Source organism: Sapajus apella, unplaced genomic scaffold (assembly GCF_009761245.1).
Source record: "Sapajus apella isolate SASKATOON/1434 unplaced genomic scaffold, GSC_monkey_1.0 scaffold2, whole genome shotgun sequence".
Classification (NCBI taxonomy): Eukaryota; Metazoa; Chordata; class Mammalia; order Primates; family Cebidae; genus Sapajus; species Sapajus apella.
In genome coordinates this window covers 20,448,754-20,470,155 of record NW_022436942.1, presented here as the reverse complement: position 1 = coordinate 20,470,155, position 21,402 = coordinate 20,448,754, and the positions used below count along the sequence as shown (strand labels likewise).

The 21,402-nt window shown below is 47.2% G+C and overlaps 1 protein-coding gene and 1 non-coding gene across 9 annotated transcripts in view; one reads left to right on the top strand and one right to left on the bottom strand.

The window, feature by feature from the left end:
• The window catches only part of SMARCC2 (SWI/SNF related, matrix associated, actin dependent regulator of chromatin subfamily c member 2), a 28,279-nt gene extending 19,809 nt beyond the window's left edge, over positions 1-8,470 (bottom strand). For 7 of the 8 annotated variants that reach the window (XM_032290926.1, XM_032290964.1, XM_032290980.1 and 4 more), the window contains exons 1-8: positions 8,247-8,470; positions 6,083-6,202; positions 4,461-4,546; positions 3,121-3,202; positions 2,935-3,027; positions 2,266-2,335; positions 1,956-2,025; positions 93-168 (exon numbers count right to left, since the gene is read on the bottom strand). In XM_032290926.1, coding sequence (XP_032146817.1) covers positions 93-168; positions 1,956-2,025; positions 2,266-2,335; positions 2,935-3,027; positions 3,121-3,202; positions 4,461-4,546; positions 6,083-6,202; positions 8,247-8,357 — 708 coding nt within the window. In that variant the 5' untranslated portion in view covers positions 8,358-8,470. The remainder of the gene's footprint in view (positions 1-92; positions 169-1,955; positions 2,026-2,265; positions 2,336-2,934; positions 3,028-3,120; positions 3,203-4,460; positions 4,547-6,082; positions 6,203-8,246) is intronic. The other variant, XM_032290957.1, reaches the window with a different exon arrangement.
• Positions 8,471-9,253: 783 nt separating this feature from the next.
• On the top strand, positions 9,254-9,335 carry TRNAS-CGA. Its single transcript has one exon. It is a non-coding gene; the product is annotated as a tRNA-Ser (tRNA).
• The last annotated feature ends 12,067 nt before the right edge of the window (positions 9,336-21,402 follow it).

The window sequence follows — 21,402 nt, the reverse complement described above, 5'->3', positions numbered from 1 at the left end:
GCCCAAGGACACAGGAGCCTCTGTTTCACTTCCAAAGAGTAGACTGGTCCTGGCATTCTTTTTTGGGAAGCAGGGGTACAAGAAAAGCTCACCTTCCTAGGTTTCTCAGGAGTTGGAGCATCTTCCACAGATGCTTCAATTTCACTTGCTGGGATCCATGTGTCATAACTGCCATGGGAAATTGGGCATACAGTAGAATCAATGAGATGGAGTTGTGGAAAAGTAAAGTGCAGATCTTTTACCCTTTCCATTTGCAGAAAGTATTGGGTTGTTGGCTTATTTTTTTGGTATTCTATTCATACAAAGTAGTAAAAGCCCATTACGAAACATTTCAAAAATAGAGACTGAAAAGAATAACCCTTACATAACTACTCTTGACACTTGTATATATATTTTTCACGGTAATTTTTTTTTTTTTTTTTGAGATGGAGCCTCGCTGTCACTCTGTTGCCCAGGCTGGAGTGCAATGGGGTGATCTCAGATCACTGCAACCCCTGTCTCCTGTCTTCAAGCAATTCTCCTGCCTCAGCCTCCTGAGTAGCTGGGATTACAGGTACCCACCACTGTGCCTAACTAATTTCTGTATTTTTAGAAGAAAAGGGGTTTCACCATCTTGGCCTGGCTAGTCTCGAACTCCTGACCTTGTGATCCACCTGCCTTGGCCTCCCAAACTGCTGGGATTACAGGCAAGAGCCACCACGCCGGGCTGGGGTTTTTGTTTTTGTTGAGACAGGGTCTCACTTTGTTGTCTAGGCTGGTCTTGAACTTCTGGCCTTTAGTGATCCCCGTGCCTTGACCTCCCAAACTGCTAGGATTACAGAGTGAGCTACTGTGCCTGGTCCACAATTTTGTTTTTGCATAGTTATAATCACATTGATGATATTTTACATTCTTTTTTTTTTTTTTTTTTTTGAGACAGGGTCTTGCTCTATTATCCAGGCTGAAGTGCAGTGGTGCAATCACGGCTCAATGCAGACTCAACTTCCTGGGCTCAAGCAATCCTCCGGCCTCAGCCCCACAAGTAGTTAGGACTACAGGTGCATGCCACCACACCCAGCTAATTTCTGTGTGTATATATATATATATATATATATTTTTTTTTTTTTTTTTGGAAAGACAGAGTTTTGCCCGGATTGGTCTCAAACTCCTGGGTTTAAACAATCTGCCCGCCGCAGCCTCCCCAAGTGCTGGGATTATAGACATGAGCCACGGCACCCAGCCTACATATTAGAGGGATAAGCCAGTGCACCCAGCCTACATGTTTTGTTTTGCTGAGACAGTGTCTTGCTCTGTCACCCAGGCTGGAGTGCAGTGGCGAGATCTCAGCTCACTGCAACCTCCCCTGCTCAGGTTCAAGTGATTCTCCTGCCTCAGCCTCCTAAGTAGCTGGGGCTACAGGGGTGTGCCATAACACCTGGCTAATTGTTTTTTGTTGTTGTTGTTGTATTTTCAGTAGAGATGGGGTTTCATCATGTTGCCCAGCCTGGTCTCGAACTCCTGACCTCAGGTGATCCGCCTGCCTTGGCCTCCCAACATGCTGGGACTATAGGTGTGAGACACCATGCCAGGCCTACATGCTACTTTTTGCAATGAATAATAATATTCACCTATAAATTATCCATGTTATTTCATATCACTTTAAAGGGTGCATAATAGCCCACTGAGTAGATATACAAATTTACTGAAACATTTTCCTACTGTTAGACATTTAGACTGTTTCTAACATTTACGCTGGGATAATCATTTCACACAAAAAGCCTCAATCCTTTTAGGCTAAGCCTTGTCCAATAAGTCCAAACCTCCTGCAAGACAGAGGTTCATTTAATAGGTGACAGGAGAACCAATTAAGTGACCTAAAAATAACTCTGAAAGAGTGGCTTCTTGCTCTGCTAGATGTTCTAGGGCTTCTGGGTCTGGCTCTTATACTTAAACCTGCCCCAGGAACCCATCCTCACCTGTCAGGATAGTAGCCCCAGTGCAGAAGAACCTGCTTATCCCTCTTCATGACTGGTCGTACCCATTCCTCTGGGGATAGAGGCAGAGAAGGGAGAGAGATAAGCTAAAGAGGGACACAGAAAAATACTATACATAAGCCCTAACTAAAGTGCTCTCCTGTTGTAGCAGCGGACTTGGTAACAGGAACTTAAGGAGGTAGGAGGATTCAAGATTGAAAGAAGAAGAGCCTAGATACTGAATGGTGATCTTAGTCCTCTGCCTCCTACTCTAAGCCATCCATTTGAATAGCCAGAAAAAACCAGGTCTCACCTTCTTCTAGATTCCCCGGGACAGGATACACAACATGGGAGGCATTGTTCTTATCCTCAGTGACTGTTCCCTGGATGGTACAAGGAGAAGCAGGTAAATTATGGTCCCTCTGAATTACTCAAAGTTTAGTCACAGAGCTGCCTTCCTAATCATATTTTGCTTTGAATGATATTAAAGTTAGTTTGCATTCTCTAAGCACGTGCCAGCTAAGTGGAAGAGGGAAATAGCTGGAATTGTGCTAATAATGCAGAAAAGTGAAAGAATTAAAAATTGTTACAAACAATCCTCTGAACAGACAATCTACACATGGGGAATTTAAAGTCAACTGTATGTCACTATCAGTGACATCTGTTCATTATTATAAAGTTCCAAAGAGCAGGAATTTCATTTATCTGAAATCAAGCAATCTCTAGCTCAGTGGAAGCGGATACTATTTTCCCCTAGGCCAACATAGTCTCTAGGAATAGTAATGCAAATCTGTCAGGACTGACAAATGGGAGAAGCAGACAGAAAAAGATGTACTCAAGGCTTTAACTCTACTCTTTTTCCAAGTAGATAGAGCCACCTCTAAAGTAGAAAATATGGTAATGTAGGGCTGCTGCTTGCTTTGGAAAACATCAGGAAAACAGTCATGGAGTTTCTAAAAACTTTCCTGACCAGACCATTTACCTGGTGTCTCTTGATAATGTCCTTTAATTTCCCTAGTAGTTTGGGCTCAATTTCTGGGCACAGAAAAATGTTAGGTCGAGACAAGCAATTATTCTGTGGAGAGAAGAAACAGCATAAGACTATAGGAAAGGAGTACTTCAGATTCTCACTGAGGGAAGAGAGATAAATAGGGGATATGCCTATTACCTGCACCAAGGACTTCTCAATGGTCATAAACATTTCCACATTGCGGTCCATGCGTGACGGATTCTGGAAATCGTAACGCCGCCTTGTGAAGAGGCAATAATCTAGTGAGTGGTATAGCTCTGGTGTGCAGATGAGGTGAAGGCATGGCGCGATCTCGGCTCACTGCAACCTCCGCCTCTCAGGTTCAAGTGATTCTCTTGCCTCAGCCTCCCTATTTCTTAGGATTACAGCCACGCGCCACTACACCCAACTAATTTTTGTATTTTTAGTAGAGACCAGGTTTCACCATGTTGGCCAGAATGGTCTCGATCTCCACCTTGTGATCCGCCTGTCTTGACCTCCCAAAGTGCTGGGATTACAGGTGTGAACCACGGCACCTGGCCTTTTTTTTTTTTGAGATGGAGTCTTGCTCTGTAGCCTAGGCTGGAGTGCAGTTGTGGGATCTCAGCTCACTGCAACCTCCGCCTCCCGAGTCCTGGTTCAAGCAATTCTCCTACTTCAGCCTCCCAAGTAGCTGGGATTATAGGCACGAGCCACCATGCCCAGCCAATTTTTGTATTTTTTAGTAGAGATGGGTTTTCACCATGTTGGCCAGTCTGGTTTTGAACTCCTGGCCTCGTGATCCACCCGCCCTGGCCTCCCAAAATGGTGGGATTACAGGCGTGAGCTACCACGCCCAGCGTTTTTTTTCTTCTTTTAAGAAGGAGTCTCGCTCTGTTGCCCAGGCTGGAGTGCACTGGTGAGATCTCGGCTTGCTGCAATCTCTGCCTCCCATGTATAAGCCATTCTCCTGCCTCAGCCTCCCAAGTAGCCCGGGTGACCCTCACAGGCCACCACACCTGGCTTTTAGTAGAGAGAGGGTTTCATCATGTTGGCCAGGTTTATCTTGGACTCCTGACCTCAAGTGATCTGTCCACCTCAGCCTCCCAAAGTGCTAGGATTACAGGTGGGAGATACTGTGCCCAGCCATGACTTCTTAATATGGGAAATTAGGAGGCAAGCTTGCTCACAGCTATTGCCAAAATCATCTGGGATCTGAGGTTCACTGATCTCAACTCCATGAATCACTCTCTGTGCTTACTCCAAAGGGACAAAAAAAGGTTTGAGATGCCAACGTAAGAATCCCTTTTCCTCTACAAAACACACACTGATATTCACACATTCACTCTTGGAGACTGTTTTGGCTCTGACTCCCAACCATTTCTCTGGCCTAGTAAGTCAGGTCTACTGACCTAGCAAAATAGACTCACAAGAATTTCTACCCCAGAAAGACCCCAGAGAGTCAAAACTGGGGATTTCCTCTAAACTAAATGTAAGAAGAATAGAGAGAATCATCTCACCATCCCTGGTCACTCTTGAATTTGTAGGCAGCTGCAAGAATGTGGCACAAGGAGCCCCCAGCTTTGAAATCTAGGAAACATTTGATCTACAAAATTAAGATACAGAAGAAGCATGTCAAGGTTCCATTGTAAATTCTCTCATAACTTAATAATCCTTTCACAAAATCCCATGTTGAACTGATCTCCCTCCCTCTCTCTCTCTTTTTTTTTGAGACTGAGTCTCACTCTGCTGCCCAGGCTGGAGTGCAGTGGCACAATCTCGACTCACTGCAACCTCTGCCTCCCGGGTTCAAGCAATTCCCCTGCCTCAGCCTCCCGGGTAGCTGGGATTACAGGCGCCCACCACCACGCTCTGCTAATTTTTGTATTTTTAGTAGAGACGGGGTTTCACCAAGTTGGCCAGGATGGTCTCAATCTCAACCTTGTGATCCACCTGTCTCAGCCTCCCAAGGTGATGGGATTACAAGTATGAGCCACTGTGCCCGGCCTCTTTTTTTTTTTTTGAGATGGAGTTTTGTTCTTGTCACCCAGGCTGGAGTGCAATGGTGCAATCATGGCTCACTACAGCCTCCAAATCCTGGATTGATGTGATTCTCCTGCCTTAGCTTCCTGAGTAGCTGGGATTACAGGCACCTGCCACCATACTCAGCTAATTTTTTAATTTTTTTAGTAAAGACGGGTTTTCACCATGTTGGCCAGGCTGGTCCTAAACTCTTGACCTCAGGTTATCCACTCACCTTGGCCTCCCAAAGTGCTGAGATTACAGGCGTGAGCCACAGAGCCAGCAGATCTCCCTCTCAAAGCTAAGAGGAAGATCTTTTTTTTTTTTTTTTTTTGAGAGGGAGTTTCGCTCTTGTCACCCAGGCTGGAGTGCAATGGCGTGATCTCGGCTCACCGCAACCTCCGCCTCCTGGGTTCAGGCAATTCTCCTGCCTCAGCCTCCTGAGTCACTGGGATTACAGGCATGCGCTACCATGCCCGGCTAATTTTGTATTTTTAGTAGAGATGGGGTTTCTCCATGTTGGTCAGGCTGGTCTCGAAATCCTGACCTCAGGTGATCTGCCTGCCTTGTCCTCCCAAAGTGCTTGGATTACAGGCGTGAGCCACCGTGCCCAGCCTCAAAGCTAAAATTCTTTAACCCCTGTGCCATTGCATGATGTGGCCTGGAAGAGGGGAGCGAAAGAAACCAATATATGCTAACACTTTATTGAATTACCTCAGGAACCACTATAGAAACCCTACAAGGTAGGTTTACTAATCCCATCTAGAGATGAAGGAACCAAGACTGATGAATGTTGCCCAAGGTCACAGAGCCACGAAGTGGCAAAACCAGGATGTGAACACAAGCCCGTGCAAATCCAAATCTCAAGTCCCCTTTTCACCATACCATAAGAGACTTGTGGACTAATCCCAGGCACTCTGCACAAAATATTACTAAGACAAAAGGAATGGTAAATTGGGGACTAGGCCAAGCCAATAATGCCCTGACCAGGGATAGGAAAGGTAGAAAATAACCCAATTTTCAAAAATTACAAAATTCACAAATTTTTAAAAAAATACAACTCTCCAGTTTGAAGGATTCACCATCATCCCCCCACCCTCCCCCCAACTTCTGCACTCACCGGCAGTTTAGTGAGCGGTGCATTGCTGACATGTTTGCCAAAAACTTCTTCCTGAAATTGTAGCAACTGTACAACCAGGCTAGACAGGGACTTGTTGGTGGGTGGTTCAGCTTGTATATACTAGGAAAAAAGAGGGAAAGAAAAGAAAAATAGACCCCAGATGAATTGTCCACTATCTCCCATATTTCTCCCCCAGGCGCTCTGGAAGCATTTGGAGCAGAGAAAACAGTGTCTTTCACTCCATTTAGTCTCTATAAAGAAAATGGCAGAAGGGAGTCCCTGGACACCCCAACCAGGAAGCTGAAACACTGCTGCCACCAGCCCAGGTTGCCAGTGTAAGGGGAAGAGGGAAGCTTACTACTCATCCTCAGCTACACTCTGAAATTGGAGTTGTAGGACCCTATTACTTTGGCACCTCATCTTCAGCCCACAGCACTGAGGGCTGTAAAATTCTGGAGGTTTATAGAGATCAGGTCATGGAAGCAATACCTTTGGGGTTCTAAGAGAGACAAAAGTGTATTTCTTAGGGGAACTCTGTGTAAAGCCGTGATTCCCCCTATAATGGAGCCTAACAAGAAAAGGTCAAGGAAGTGAAGGAGGGCAAGCTGACTGAGAGAGTGAGCTTGTGCATTTTGCTTCTGAAGAATGGGTATAAACATCTTCATAGGCCCTCTTAGACAGGAAGGGCCATCAGCTACTTAGCCTGATGGAGAAGAGCAAGACATCTACCCTGTCGGGGAAAACTGTATCTGAGACAAGTAACCCTGGCCCTGCTTCAATGTTTCCACACTATGCTACCTAGTAGCATCCTAGCCTTCCATTCTAATTTGAACCTGAGCCAGGAGACTTTCTTTTTACCTTTTGACCTGTGTTCTCCACCCTCATCACAAAGCAGACAGCACCTCTCAGTGAGAGGTGAAAAGAGATCTGCGAAGGGAAAGGTAAATGACAAAGAGCTAAGAGCATGGAAGCTGAACCAGGTCACAGTTGTCAATCACCCCAAGGCCACAGGCTAAGCCCCTAGCCTGATCTCCCTGCAAAAGGTCAAAAGGCCTGGGAACAAGAGCCTCACAAAGGGGCAGAGACCAGCCATAGAAACAGCAGCTATTTGTCAGGATTCTGACACCCAGAGAGACCCCGAGGGCAGGGCTAGTCTCATAACCAGGATCAGTAGGAAGTTCTCCTAAGCCACTAAGCACACTTCTGACGAGTTGCAAAGCCGGCAGGAAGAACCAGGGAGCTGAAAGAAAGCCACAAAGAGAACCCCTTTCTGGGAGTAGTGAGAAAGAAGAGACAGACCATTTCCAGAGAAAACCAGGCCTAGAGACAAAGACGACACCAGGAAGAGGTTTGGTAGAAAAGACAGGTAAGGATTCCTGAACCCTTTGTTCACTACCTTATGATCTCCAGTTCTGGGGTTAGGGGGTGAGGGGCTAGAGATAGAAAGCTCACCCTAACCTCTGGACCCCAAACCCAGGGTATTGCAAAGCTAGGTTGCAGGGTGACTTTATTGTAAAATCGAGGAAAGGTTTCAGAAGGGGCCGCTACCCAGGAACTCCTATACCCTGGCTCCCTGAGAGATTCTGTTTCCCCTTAGATGAAGGTGGGGGATGAGCGGCAGAGACAGGTGATCCCAGGGTGGGGACCTTTTTCAGGCTGATGAGCAGCCAGCGGCTTGCTGTGTGACTGTTTACCCTCCTGCTTTCCATCCTCTGTCTCTGAACATACACAAAGCACCGGGGAGGCCTCAGCCCCGCTGGTACCTGGCTCCGTGGGGAGCTCTGGCGGGCACGCTTGGGTTTGCGGGGGAGCTCACTGGGCACCCGGTCCACTCCCGGCCGGCCGCCTCTCCCAGAAAATCCAGGAGGGCGATGGCTGAGGGGGAAGGTGGGCTAATGGCATCGGGGCCCGCCGGGCAGTGGAGAAAAACAAGGGGCAGAGGGCGCAGCAGAGAGGGCGGGGGCTGGGCTCGGAGGCTGGGGGTGCAGGGAGAGGGAGGCTGGGGGAGGGGCGCGGGCGCGCGGGAGGGCGCGCGGGGGGCTGCTCCCGAGGCCGCGGGGGAGGGGCCGGGGCGGCTGGAGGGTGGGCAGGATCCTGGGGCTGCAGGGCCGCTGTCCCTTTGTCCCGCCCCCGGTCGCCGCGCGGCCCGGCCCGGCCCGCGTACCTTCTTGTAGTTCTTGCCGAGCCACAGCCGCACGTTGTCGAACTGGGTCACGGTGTCCGCGGCCTCATAATACTTCACGTTGGGGCCGCCGTCCTTCTTCCGCACCGCCATCTTCTCGGGCTCGGGCCCCGCCGCCGCCCGCCCCACTCAGCTCAGCTCCCGCCTCCTCTGCCTCCTCCTCCGCCCGCCTCCCGCCGCCTCCCGCCGCCGCGGCCGCCGCCTCCCGCCGCCTGGGCCGGCCCCGGTCCGCTTTGCGCCCCCTGCCGGCAGGCCGGGCGCGGCGGCGGAGCTCCCGGCGCGGGCCGACCCTGGCGGCCTCCCCGGCAGCGGCGGCGGGAGCCTCCGGGGAGGAGGACGCTTCCTGGAGGGGGCGCCATTCTCCAGAGATAGCTCTTTGCAGACGCGAAGCCCTATCCCTCTTTTTGCCTCAGCTCGGCAGTGTCACCTCGCCATCCCACCCCGGGCGGCTGTCCGTCCCCAGAGGAGCCCCAACCCGTAGCCCCGAGTGGCTCTCACCTTGCGCATTCCTAACCCCACGGAGCCCCTCGTCCTCCAAAACCCCAAACCCCTTTCCCCAAGAAGTTCCTTCCTTTCATCCATTCCCAGGAGCTCCCTATTTAAACTCTTCTGAGTCTCCCTCACCTCTCGCGCCTGGTCCCACCCAGCACCCCCCTCACTTGTTAACCCAAAAGTTCCCTAGCCGCCACCCTGGGGCCCCAGTCCCTTCCCTCGGCTGCTTCCTCCGCAGGCCTCGCCATCGCCTCCTAAGTAGATGTGAGCTCCTTGAGACCTCGCTCTTCGCTAGGCGGGAGACCCTCCCTCCCTGGGTCACCCCGTTCATCCGACTCTTTTTCTTTGAGTGGCGTAGATGGGAGGTAAGGAGCTAGGGGTGGGGAGTTCTACGGTGTGTGTTTCGCGGCCGGACCTCTGCTTCCAGTTCTCGTATGCCTTCGCGGGTTGCAGTGCGGACCCCTTCTGTAAGCGCGCGGCAAAGCGTGGTTTTGGAAGTCACGGTGGCCGAGTGGTTAAGGCGTTGGACTCGAAATCCAATGGGGTTTCCCCGCACAGGTTCGAATCCTGTTCGTGACGATGGCTTTTTTTTTTTTTTTTTTTGAGACGGAGTCTTGCTCTGTTGCCCAGGCTGGAGTGCAGCGGTGGCGTGACCTCAGCTCACTGCAACCTCTGCCTCCCTGGTTCAAGCAATTCTCCTGCCTCAGCCTCCCGAATAGCTGGGACCACAGGAATGTGCCACCAAACCTGGGTAAATTTTGTATTTTTAGACGGGGGTATCACCATGTTGGCTAGGCTGTTTTTGAACTCCTGACTTCAGGTGATCCGCCCGCCTCAGCCTCCCAAAGTTACAGACGCGAGCCACCGCGCCTGGCCTGATGGCGACTTTTTTAACCCCCTTCCCAACATGTAAAGGTAACCCTAGTTCTTGCACGTGTCTTTTGTGCACTTTTCCTTTCTGTCTCCAAATGGGAAGCTGCCAAAAGATCTTACCCCTGGATTTGGGAGGATGGGAGTGATCTTGGGAAGCTTAATTATGCACGACTGTATTGGCTGCTAGACTGCAAGGCATTTTCAGAATTTTATAACTTCAGGCTTGGTAGGAGAGCTTTGCCACATGTCTCATTTTTTTGAGGGCATAGAGAAGGATTTGTTTGAAGGATTACATTTTGTCTGGGAATGTGAGTGGCTGTTTTGCAATATTAGTCAAACCTAGAGTTTCCTCTGAATTTTGTGACCAGAGGTCACACCTTGTAGGTCTGATTACACCCAACAGGGCATTCTCTCATCTGGATTTCCTTGAGGTGTACAGGACTAGAAGGGAATAGCCTATTGAAACATCACTGCAGATCCAGCTAGAGCTAAGTTGTGAGAAGATAATTCTTACTTTTTATTGAATGCTTATTGTGTGCCAGGTACTATTTTAAGTTATCTGTATGTATTAACCAAGCAAGGAAATTAATCTCATCTTTAACCCCCAACCCTCTTATACTCGTCTTACCCTATTTTTCTTATTCCCTAATTTCTGATTGTGGGGAGAATCTAGGCTGCTTGTTGAGGATTTTGTTGTTGTTTCGGAGGGTTGTTTTTGAGACAGGGTCCCGTTGTGTCGCCCAGGCTGGAGTACAGTGGTGAGATCTCGGCTCACTGCAGTCTCAAACTCCCAGGCTCAAGTGATCCTCCCTCCTCAGTAGCTAGGGCTACAGGCATGCACCACCACACCCAGCTAACTTTTTGTATTTTTAGTAGAGAATGGGTTCCAGGATTTCACCATGTTCTGCAGACTGGTTTCAAACTCCTGGACTCAAGCAATCCACCTGCCTTAGCTTCCCAAAATGCTGGATTATAGGTGTGAGACACCACACCTGGCCAAGGATGTTCTTTTTGTACTTCTTGCACAGGCTTTTCTCCAAAAAGAATCCCAGAGGGCACTGGGCTCAAGGGTAATGCATAGAGCTTTCTACACATTTATACCTTACAGTTTGCCACCTTTATACCACTGCTCGGGCTGTTCTTTCCAGCATGACCCTCACACCACCTCCCTGTCCCTCACCATTCACTTTCCAAAATTGTTTAGACCCCTCCTCTCTGATGATCTTGATCACTCCAGCTACCTATCAGTCCACCACCATCACCATTCACTGAATTGCATAAAAGGACTCTCCCTTGATATGCTAACATAAATATAAAATAAAAACGGGGCCGGGCATGGTGGCTCACACCTGTAATCCCAGCACTTTGAGAGGCTGAGGCAGGCGGATCATGAGGTCAGGAGTTCAAGACCAGCCTGGCCAACAGAGTGAAACCCCATCTCTACTAAAAATACAAAAATTAGCCTGCATGGTGGCAGGCACCTATAGTCCCAGCTACTTCAGAGGCTGAGGCAGGAGAATCACTGGAACCCGAGAGGTGGGGGGTGCAGTGAGCCAAGATCCCACCCCTGTACTCCAGCTTGGGCAACTCACAGCAGCGAGACTCTATCACACATACAAAATATAATAAAATAAAATAAAAACAAATTCAATTTATTCTACCTTCTAAATGTGTCTCAAATCTACTCACTTTTCTCAGGGGTGAGCACAGGCTGGGCTAGAGCCTTCATTTGGAAAGTAGTGGTATTTGTGAGGACCATACGAGGTAATACATATAAAGCTGCACTAAAGCATCCACACTGCAGTCCAGGACCTTAAACCCTGCCATGGCTGCTTTCTGTGTTGCAGGATATGACCCCTTTTTTTCCACCACTCTTCCATATTCACTACATTCTGTCCACTGGCATTCTTTTAGTTCCTGGTAGTTATTTGGCCTTGCTCATGGTGTTCTCTGCCTGGAATAATCTTTCTCTTCCATACTTTCTTTCTATTCATTCTCTACCTAAATGTTGGTTTTCCTGAGGAGTCTTCTCTGACCACTTTTTGCCCACCATATCCTATGCCCTCATCTTTTTTTTTTTTTTTTTCCCGAAACAGAGTTTCACTTTTTTTCCCAGGCTGGAGTGCAATGGCACAATCTTGACTCACTACACCCTCCGCCTCCTGGGTTCAAGTGATTCTCTTGCCTCAACTCCTGAGTAGCTGGGATTACAGGTGTGCGCCACCATGCCCAGCTAAGTTTTCTATTTTTAGTAGAGACAGGGTTTCAACATGTTGGTCAGGCTGGTCTTGAACTTCTAACCTCGTGATTTGCCCACTTGGGCCTCCCAAAGTGCTGGGATTACAGGCGATTTCAAGCGATTCTTCTGCCTCAGCCTCCCGAGTAGCTGGGACTACAGGCGCGTGCAATCGCGCCTGGCTAATTTCTGTGTTTTTAGTAGAGATGGGGTTTCACTATATTGGCCAGGCTGGTCTTGAACTCCTGACCCTGTGATCTGCCCGCGTCAGCCTCCCAAAGTGCTGGGATTACAGGCATGAGCCACTGTGCCCTGCCGACTTTGTACATATTTTAATCTTCAGACTGGTCTATAAGCTTCTTGAGAGTTAAGGCTGTGGATTTCATTTATTTGTATTTCCTCTACAAGGCCTCATAGATATTTTGAAAAATTTGTTGCGGCTGGGGGCAGTGGCTCATGCCTGCAATCCCAGTAGTTTGGGAGGCCAACGTGGCTGGATCATGAGGTCAGAAGTTCGAGACCAGCCTGGCCAACATGGTGAAACCTCGTCTCTACTAAAGATACAAAAAGTTAGCTGGGTGTGGTGGTGTGCACCTGTAATCCTAGCTACTCAGGAGGCTGAGGCAGGAGAATTGCTTGAACCCAGGAGGAGGAGGTTGTAGTGAGCCGAGATCACACCATTGCACTCCAGCCTGGGTGACAGGGCGAGACTGTCTCAAAAAAATAAAATGTGTTGCATAAATGGGTGTTTTTTACAGTAGTTATGTGTATATGTTTTAATCTTCAGACTGGTCTATACGCTTCTTGAGTTCGCTCTGTGTATTTTATTTATTTGTATCTCCTCTACAAGGCTTTATAGATGTGATCAACTGTGTATTGAATAAATTTATAAAATCTCATAGGCTCACGATTCTGCTTCCTACCAAATCCCAATTTACACAGGCTCTCATGTTTAAATGTCTGGAGAGCAAGACCAGAATTGACCAGCAGAGGGCAACCAACGACTATGCTGTGAAGAGAAGAAGGCTCCATGGTTTACAAAATGGAGGATCTGGACCAAGAAAGGAAGTGTGGCAGAGGTAGTTTGCTACTTGAAGATCATCCCTTTAACTCTCAAATGCTTCTCTTGTAACTTTTGTGGGTGAGAGTCCAAGGCTTCGAACCTTCATATACAATAGATCATTTGAAATTTCTACCATCCCCATATACCCACCCCAACTCCCCAATTCCTTCACTCTTCCTCTTCTACTCTAACAAATCCTGTCTGTTCTTTTACCTTTCTTTACCTTGCATGATCTGGCCCCCTCTCTCTCTCACTGTTCTTTACATATTCACATAACACCCACTTGCATTCTTTAATTCCTGCTACAGTACGTGGCCTTGCATATTTTCCCTGAAGTAACCTTCTCCAGTTAGGCCTTGTAGTCCCACTCATTTAAATCTGGTAAGGAACCTTCCATAAATATCCTTCTATAACACCTTCAAATTTTTCTACTCCACTGGATCAATCCTTCATGGATTCAGAACAAACAAAACCCTACCTTCATTTGACACTTTCAAATCTCCACATTGTTTTCTACTTCCTTTTATTTTTTTAACCAAATGTATACCTTTCTTCCTCCAGCCCCATATCATCAGATACCCTGTCATCTGGTTTCTGCCTCCTGAAGTGTTTTGTGTTTTTTTTCTTAATATGTTTTTTTCTTTTTTGAGATAGAGTTTCGCTCTGTCCCCTAGGCTGGAGTGCAGTGGCTCAAGCTTGGCTCACTGCAACCTCCACCTCCCGGGTTCAAGCAGTTCTCCTGCCTCAGCCACCTGAGTAGCCGGGATTACAGGTCCCTGCCACTATGCCTAGCAATTTTTTATTTTATTTTTTTATTTTTAGTAGAGACGGTGTTTCGCCATGTTGGCCAGGCTGGTTTCAAACTCCTGATCTCAAGTGATCCACCTGCCTCGCCCTCCCAAAGTGCCGTGATTACAGGCATGAACCACCACGCCCAGCCTCCTGAAGTTTTTTAGACATTAAGAAACCACCGGACAAATTTAATAATCTCTTCTCAATGTCCATCCTTTGTATGTTTGAAAGCACTGATTTCTTACTGGCCTTCAGAAACACTTACTGTTTTTCTCCTTCTCAGTACACTGTTTCTTCACCTCATGTGCTTTCTTCCCCCTCCTATGGAATTTCACCAAAGCTTCATTCTTCTCTCAAGACCAAATCGCACAGCCACCTTTCCAGGTATGTCCTCAGCTAAACCATGATCCTTTATCTCCAGCTGCCTACATGTCTGCACAGCTGACCTAGTGTCACCTAATATTTAAACAATACTTCTCTTTCTCTCCCAGAATCATCGTCCTGAACTTTTCCCATTTTTGTTGATACCACAACTCACTCAATTCCTTCATTTCCAGCTTTGAGAATTAATTACATGAAATTTTGTTTTCTCCCATGTCCATCACTGATTCATCATTTGCTTCCTCCATCATCTTAATTCATGCCTGTTACAATGGCCTTCAAGGTGCCCCAGTTTCACCACACTGAAATCCACCCTACATTAGTGCAATTACACTGCTTTCATCACATTATTCCAGAAACCTCAATTCCCCGTCTAATGAAACGCAAGATCCTATTATCAACATATGTCGAAGGCTGGGCGCAGTGGCTCACGCCTGTAATCCCAACACTTTGGGAGTCCAGGGCAGACAGATCACGAGATGGGGAGTTTGAGACCAGCCTGACCAACATGGTGAAACCCTGTCTCTACTAAAAATACACACACACAAAAAGAAATAGCCAGGCATGGTGGCGTGTGCCTATAATCCCAGCTACTCAGGAGGCTGAGGCAGGAGAATCGCTTGAACCTGGGAGGCGGAGGTTGGAGTGAGCCGAGATTGCGCCACTGCACTCCAGCCTGGGATACAGAGACTCCATCTGAAAAAAAAATAATAAAGGTTAGAAACAAACCTTCCTAAATTTGCCATTTTTCTTACCCTTGCATCTTTCAGCTAAGATACTTTCCATCTAATCTGGCTGATCTCCATGTGACAGCGCAACTCCTCCCGTCCCTCACGAAGTTACTTCTCTTTACTGACTAGGTAATCTCACTCTATAATATCTTTTCAGCAATAAATTCTCAGATCTTAAAATCATTATTACATTTTTTTTGAGATGGAGTCTTGCTCTGTTGTCCAGGCTGGAGTACAGTGGTGTGATCTCTGCTCACTGTAACCTCTGCCTCCTAGATGCCTAGGATTACAGGCACATACCACCACACCCGGCTTATTTTTGTATAGTAGAGACGGAGTTTCACCATGTTGCCAGGCTGGTCATGAACTCCTGACCTCAGGTGATCTGCTCACTTTGGCTTCCCAAAGTGCTGGGATTACAGGCTGAGCCACCAGGCCTGGCCTTAAAATTACTTTTATGTAATTAGAAAAAAAATTATTTTTAGATGGAGTCTCATTCTGTTACTAGGTTGGAGTGCAGTGGCACGATCTTGGCTCACTGCAACCTCCACTTCTCAGGTTCAAGCGATTCTCCTGCCTCAGCCTTCTGAGTAGCTGGGACTATAGACGCCCACCACCATGCCCAGCTAATTTTTGTATTTTTAGTAGAGATGGAGTTTTACCATGTTGGCCAGGATGGTCTCGGTCTCTTGAGCTCATGATCCGCCTGACTCAGCCTCCCAAAGTGCTGGGATTACAGGCATAAGCCACCATACCGAGATATAACTAACATTTTTTAAAGCTAAAGTTGGGGAAGAACTATATATAAGATCTGAGATAGAGTCTCAAATCTGTAGTGTGGTGGCATGATCTTGGCTCCCTGTGACCTCCATCTCCTGGGCTCATGAGATCCTCCCACCTCAGCCTCCCCAGTAGCTGGGGACTACAGACATGCACCCCCACCCCCAATGAATTTTAAAATTTTTGGTAGAGACACAGTCTCAGCATATTGCCCAGGCTGGTCTTGAACATCTGGGCTCAAGCAATCCACCCACCTTGGCCTCCCAAAGTGCTGGGATTATAGGCACAAACACTGCACCCAGCAAGAATTTAGTATTATCCTCTTCCAAGTTGTTGAGTTGTTCCAAATTTTTTTTTTTTTAAGATGGAGTTTCACCCTTGCTGCCCAGGCTGGAGTGCAATGGTGCGATATCAGCTCACTGCAACCTCCACCTCTCAGGTTCAAGTGATTCTCCTGCTTCAGTCTCCGTGCCTCAGGCCACCACAACTGGCTAATTTTTTCTTTTTTTTGAGACGGAGTTTCGCTCTTGTTACCCAGGCTGGAGTGCAATGGCGCGATCTCGGCTCACTGCAACCTCTGCCTCCTGGGTTCAGGCAATTCTCCTGCCTCAACCTCCTGAGTAGCTGGGATTACAGGCACGCACCACCACGCCCAGCTAATGTTTTGTATTTTTAGTAGAGACGGGGTTTCACCATGTTGACCAGGATGGTCTCCATCTCTTGACCTCATGATCCACCCGCCTTGGCCTCCCAAAGTGCTGGGATTACAGGTTTGAGCCACTGCGCCCAGCACAACTGGCTAATTTTTTTGTATTTTTAGTAGAGATGGGGTTTCATCATGTTGGCCAGGCTGGTCTCAAACTCCTCACCTCAGGTGATCCACCCACCTTTGCCTCCCAAAGTCCTGGGATTATAGGTGTGAACCACTGTGCCCAGTGACTTGTTCCAAATTTTAAGAGGCTTGGGTCTCTGCAGTTTATCCAGTAAAGCAAATCATTCTAGGACTTGGGCTGAAATGACCTCATCCTACACTTGTGTCAGGAATGCTCTCATGGCACAAAACGTTTCCGGAACTCCTTCACAGCTAGTTTATGAGCCACATTTAAGTGATTCATTACTTCAAAATTACTTTTAAAAAATTTGCCAACTTTATTATGCAGCTATTTGCCACATTTTGTTCCAGATTATATCTGGAATTCCTCAAGTCCCATGCTTAGCTTTCTTCCTGTTCTTTCCTTAAGTGTTTGCATGCATTCCTAGCATTTCTTGATCTCTGGGCAGATAACTACTCCATCCACATCTTTAGCCCTAGCTTCTTGTTCTTAAGCTCCAGACCATGTTTCCATTTCCTAGTTAAACACATCTATGTGGGAGTACTTCCGACCCAGTGTTCCCCGGATGAACTCATTACTTCCTCCCCAAAACCTGCTCATCCTCTTCTACTCCCTATTTAGGTTAATGATACCATGTTCTCATCCATGCAGTCTGGAAACCTCCATCTTTATCTGTGACTTATTTTTGCTTATTTGCCCATTTTTGTTTTGTTTTGTTTTCTTTGATATGGAGTCTCTGTCGCCAGGCTGGAGTGCAGTAGCACGATCTTAGCTCACTATAACCTCTGCCTCCTGGGTTCAAGTGACTCTCCTGTCTCAGCCTCCTGAGTAGCTGGGATTTCAGGCACCCGCTGCCACACCCAGCTAATTTTTTGTATTTAGTAGAGACGGCCAGGCCAGTCTCGGACTCCTGACCTCAGGTGATCCGCCTGGCTCAGCCTCCCAAAGTGCTGGGATTACAGGTGTGCACCACCATGACCCACCGTGGTGTTGTTTTTTTAAGAGATGGGTCTTACTCTGTTAACCCAGGCTGGAGTGCTGTGACACAGTCATAGCTCACCATAGCCTCTGGGCTCCAGCAATCGTCCTGCCTCAGCCTTCTAAGTAGCCAGGACTACAGGCATGCACTACCACACTCAGCAATGGTGCCTCTTTATTTTTTGAGACGGAGTTTCGCTGTTGTTGCCCAGACTGGAGTGCAATGGCACGATCTCGGCTCACCGCAACCTCCACCTCCTGGGTTCAAGCAATTCTCCTGCCTCAGCCTCCCAAGTAGCTGGGACTACAGGCACGCACCATCATGCCCAGCTAATTTTTGTATTTTTAGTAGAGACGGGGTTTCACCATGTTGACCAGGATGGTCTCGATCTCTTGACCTTGTGATCCACCCGCCTTGGCCTCCCAAAGTGCTGGGATTATAGGCATGAGCCACCGTGCCCGGCTGGTGCCTCTTTATTAAAAGTTGTTGGGATGACTAAATTAATGTTTAATGCTTAAAATAATGCCTCACAGTAAATAATCTGGCCATTATGTTTCCTTATTGCCAATGTCCAATCCTGTTCAGAACTTAGCTCTGATGATTCCTTTATGAAGCTTTCCTTCTTTTTTTTTTTTTTTTTTTTTGAGACAGGGTCTCACTCTGATACCCAGGCTAGAGTACAGCAGCACAAACACAGCTCACTGCAGCCTCGATCTCCTTGGCTCAAGAGATCCTCCCATCATGTACAGGCCACCCCCAAGGTGAAGAACTGAAGTTCAGCACTGTCTGGATTGCCAGAGATATGTGTTGATAACTGTTGCACGTGTTTTTCTTTTAAAAGACTCATCCGTCTCCCCCAGCCAAAAAAAAGTGATCCTCCCATCTTAGCCTCCCAAGTAGCTGAGACCACAGGCACGTGCCACTATGCCAATTTTTTTTTTTTTTTTTTTCTGTAGAGACAGGGTCTTGCTGTATTGTCCAGGCTGTTCTCAAACTCCTGGGCTCAAGCAGTCCTCCCACCTTGGACCCCAAAGTGCTGAGATTACAGGCATGAAGCACTGGCCCCTTTAGTCTTATTTCTCAATTATTTATATATCTCAAATGCTTGGTACTATGTTTAACATATGACAGGTACACCGTAAATGTTGGCTGAATCGAATCAGTTACTAAAACCTGTCAATTTTTCTTCCCAAATGTCATTCTCTTTCCTGCAGTATTTCAAACCCTTATCCTCTGCTTCATTGACACTGCTGACACCAGTTTCTTACATTCTTCCCATTCTTGCATTCTTTCAGTTTCTTGCATTCTTTCCAGAATAATGGGTTGGAAGTCATTCCTCTTTTCGAAAACTTACCGGTAAAATAAAGTCCAAATTCCCTAGCATGCATTTAAGGCCTTCCAAAAACTGGCCCCAAATTATTTCTAGTCTTAGATTCCATTATTTCATTATTTATCTTCCAATAAACTCTATGCTCCAGATTGCATTAGTCTCTGCGTTGTTCAACATATCCTTCACCCTTATTTGTTTTTATCCATGCTGGGATCTCAACTTAAAAGAAAGTGCAAACTGGTGGACCATTTTGTTTTTTGCCCACAAGCATTTTAAGCAGATGAGGTCTCAGGACAGGGAGGCGGCAGTGAGCCAAGATCACACCACTGCACTCTAGTTGGGTGACCGAGCAGAACCCTGTCTCAAAAAAGAGGAGATGGGGTCTCTCTCTCTCTCGCTCAGGCTGGAGGGCAGTGGTGCAATCACAGCTCCTTACATCCTCCAACTCCTGCACTCAAGGGATCCTCCCGCCTCAGCCTCCCAAGCAGCTGGGACTACAGGCACATGCCACCACACTCAGCTAATTTAAAAAAAAGTTTTGTTGTTATTGTAGAGATGAGGTCTTATTGGGTTTTGTAGGCTGGTCTTGAACTCTTGTGCTCAAATGGTTCTCCCACCTCAGCCTCCCAAAGTGCTAGGATTACAGCATGAGCCACCGTGCCTGGCCCACAGCTTTTTTTTTTTTTTAATTTAAGCCAACATTTAAAAGTTGTGAAATTTAGCACATAATGGTGCACAGTGGCTCACGCCTGTAATCCCAGCACTTTGGGAGGCCGAGGTGGGTAGATCACATGAGGTCAACAGTTCAAGACCAGCCTGACCAACATGGTGAAATCCTGTCTCTACTACAAATACAAAAATTAGCCAGGCATGGTGGTAAGCACCTGTAATCCCAGGAGACTGGGGCAGGAGCACTGCTTGAACCTGGGAGCGGAGGTTGCAGTAAGCCAAGATGGCACCATTGAACTCCAGCCTGGGTGACAAGAGTGAAACTCCGTCTCAAAGGAAAAAAAAATTAGCATAAACCTTCGTATGTCCAGTTTCTTGAAAAGTCAGAAGATCTGTCAATACTGGGTCCCTGTTGTTATTTCATGAACAACCAACCAAAGCTGTATTGCTAGCTGCCATCCCTTCTCAAGGCATGTATTTGTCACCTAGCCAGTTAAATCAATCACACTGCTGTATAATGAAGAGATCAGGCTAACAGTAGGGCAATAGGGCATATCTCCTAACGCTACAAAATGAAGAACATCTCTCTCCTGTGATGTCTTCTATCCCCAGAACTATTTAACTTGAATCTCTCAAGACCCTATCTAAATTTTAGATAAACGGGCTAGCCCAGGCACGATGGCTCATGCCTGTAATCCCAACAATTTGGGAGGCCAAGGTGGGCGGATCACTTGAAATCAAGAGTTTAAGACCAGCCTGGCCAACACAGTGAAACCCTGTCTCTCTTAAAAATGCAAAAATTAGCTAGAAGTGGTGGCACATGCCTGTAGTCCCAGCTACTTGGGAGGCTAAGAAGGCAGGAGAATCACTTGAACCCAGGAGGTGGAGGCTGCAGTGAGCTGACATCGTGACACTGTGCTCCAGCCTGGTGGACAGAATAAGACTCTGTCTGAAAAAAAGAAAAAAAAGCAGTCATTGAAGCTGAAAAGACCATTCTCCAGAAAACTGGCCCAATCTTTTCAACAAATTAGTATTACACACTAAAAAAGGTGGTTTCATGAACCCAGATAAAGAGGGTAAAAGAGAAATAATCTAATGTAACTCATGTCTCATGAGTTAGACAAAATTAGCTACAAAAGGACTTTTCAGCCAGGTGCAGTGGCTCACACTTGTAATCCCAACACTTTAGGAGGCCAAGGTGGGCAGATCACTGGAGCTCAGCAGTTTGAGACCAACCTGGGCAACATGGTAAAATCCTGTCTCAACAAAATATACAAAAATCAAATTAGCTGGGCATCATGGTGCTCATCTATGGTCCCAGCTGCTTGGGAGGCTGAGATGGGAGGGCTACTTGAGGCTACAGTGAGCTGTGATCATGCCACTGCACTCTAGCCTGGGTGACAGAGTGAGATCCTGTGTAAAAAAAAAAAAAAGACTCTAACAGGCCCCCCACTGTAGGACTGCTGGAGGTCCACTCCAGACCCTGCTTGCCTGGGGATCACCTGCAGTAGCTGCAGAACAGTAAGGGTTGCTGCCAGTTTCTTCTTCTGTTATCCAAAAAAAAAAAAAAAAAGTTTTCTTGGGACAATTAGGGAAATGAAAATACGAGTTTGTATTAGATTATTAAATTATACATTGTTAATTTTAAGCACTTGTTATTTAGGCAATGTCAAAAATATTTTTATTTTTCCAATGTATGTACTGAAGTAAAAAATTAAGACAATGAGGCTAGGTGCGGTGGCTTACACTTGTAATTCCAGCACTTTGGGATGCCAAGGCAGGCAGATTGCTTGAGCTCAGGAGTTTGAGACCAGCCTTGGCAACATGGCGAAACCCCGTCTCTACAAAAAATACAAAAAATTAGCTGGGTATGGTGGTGTGTGGTGACCTTACCTACCTAAGAGGCTAAGGTAGGAGGATCGCTTCAGCCCAGGAGGTGGAGGTTGCAGTAAGCCAAGATTGTGTCACTGCACTCCAGC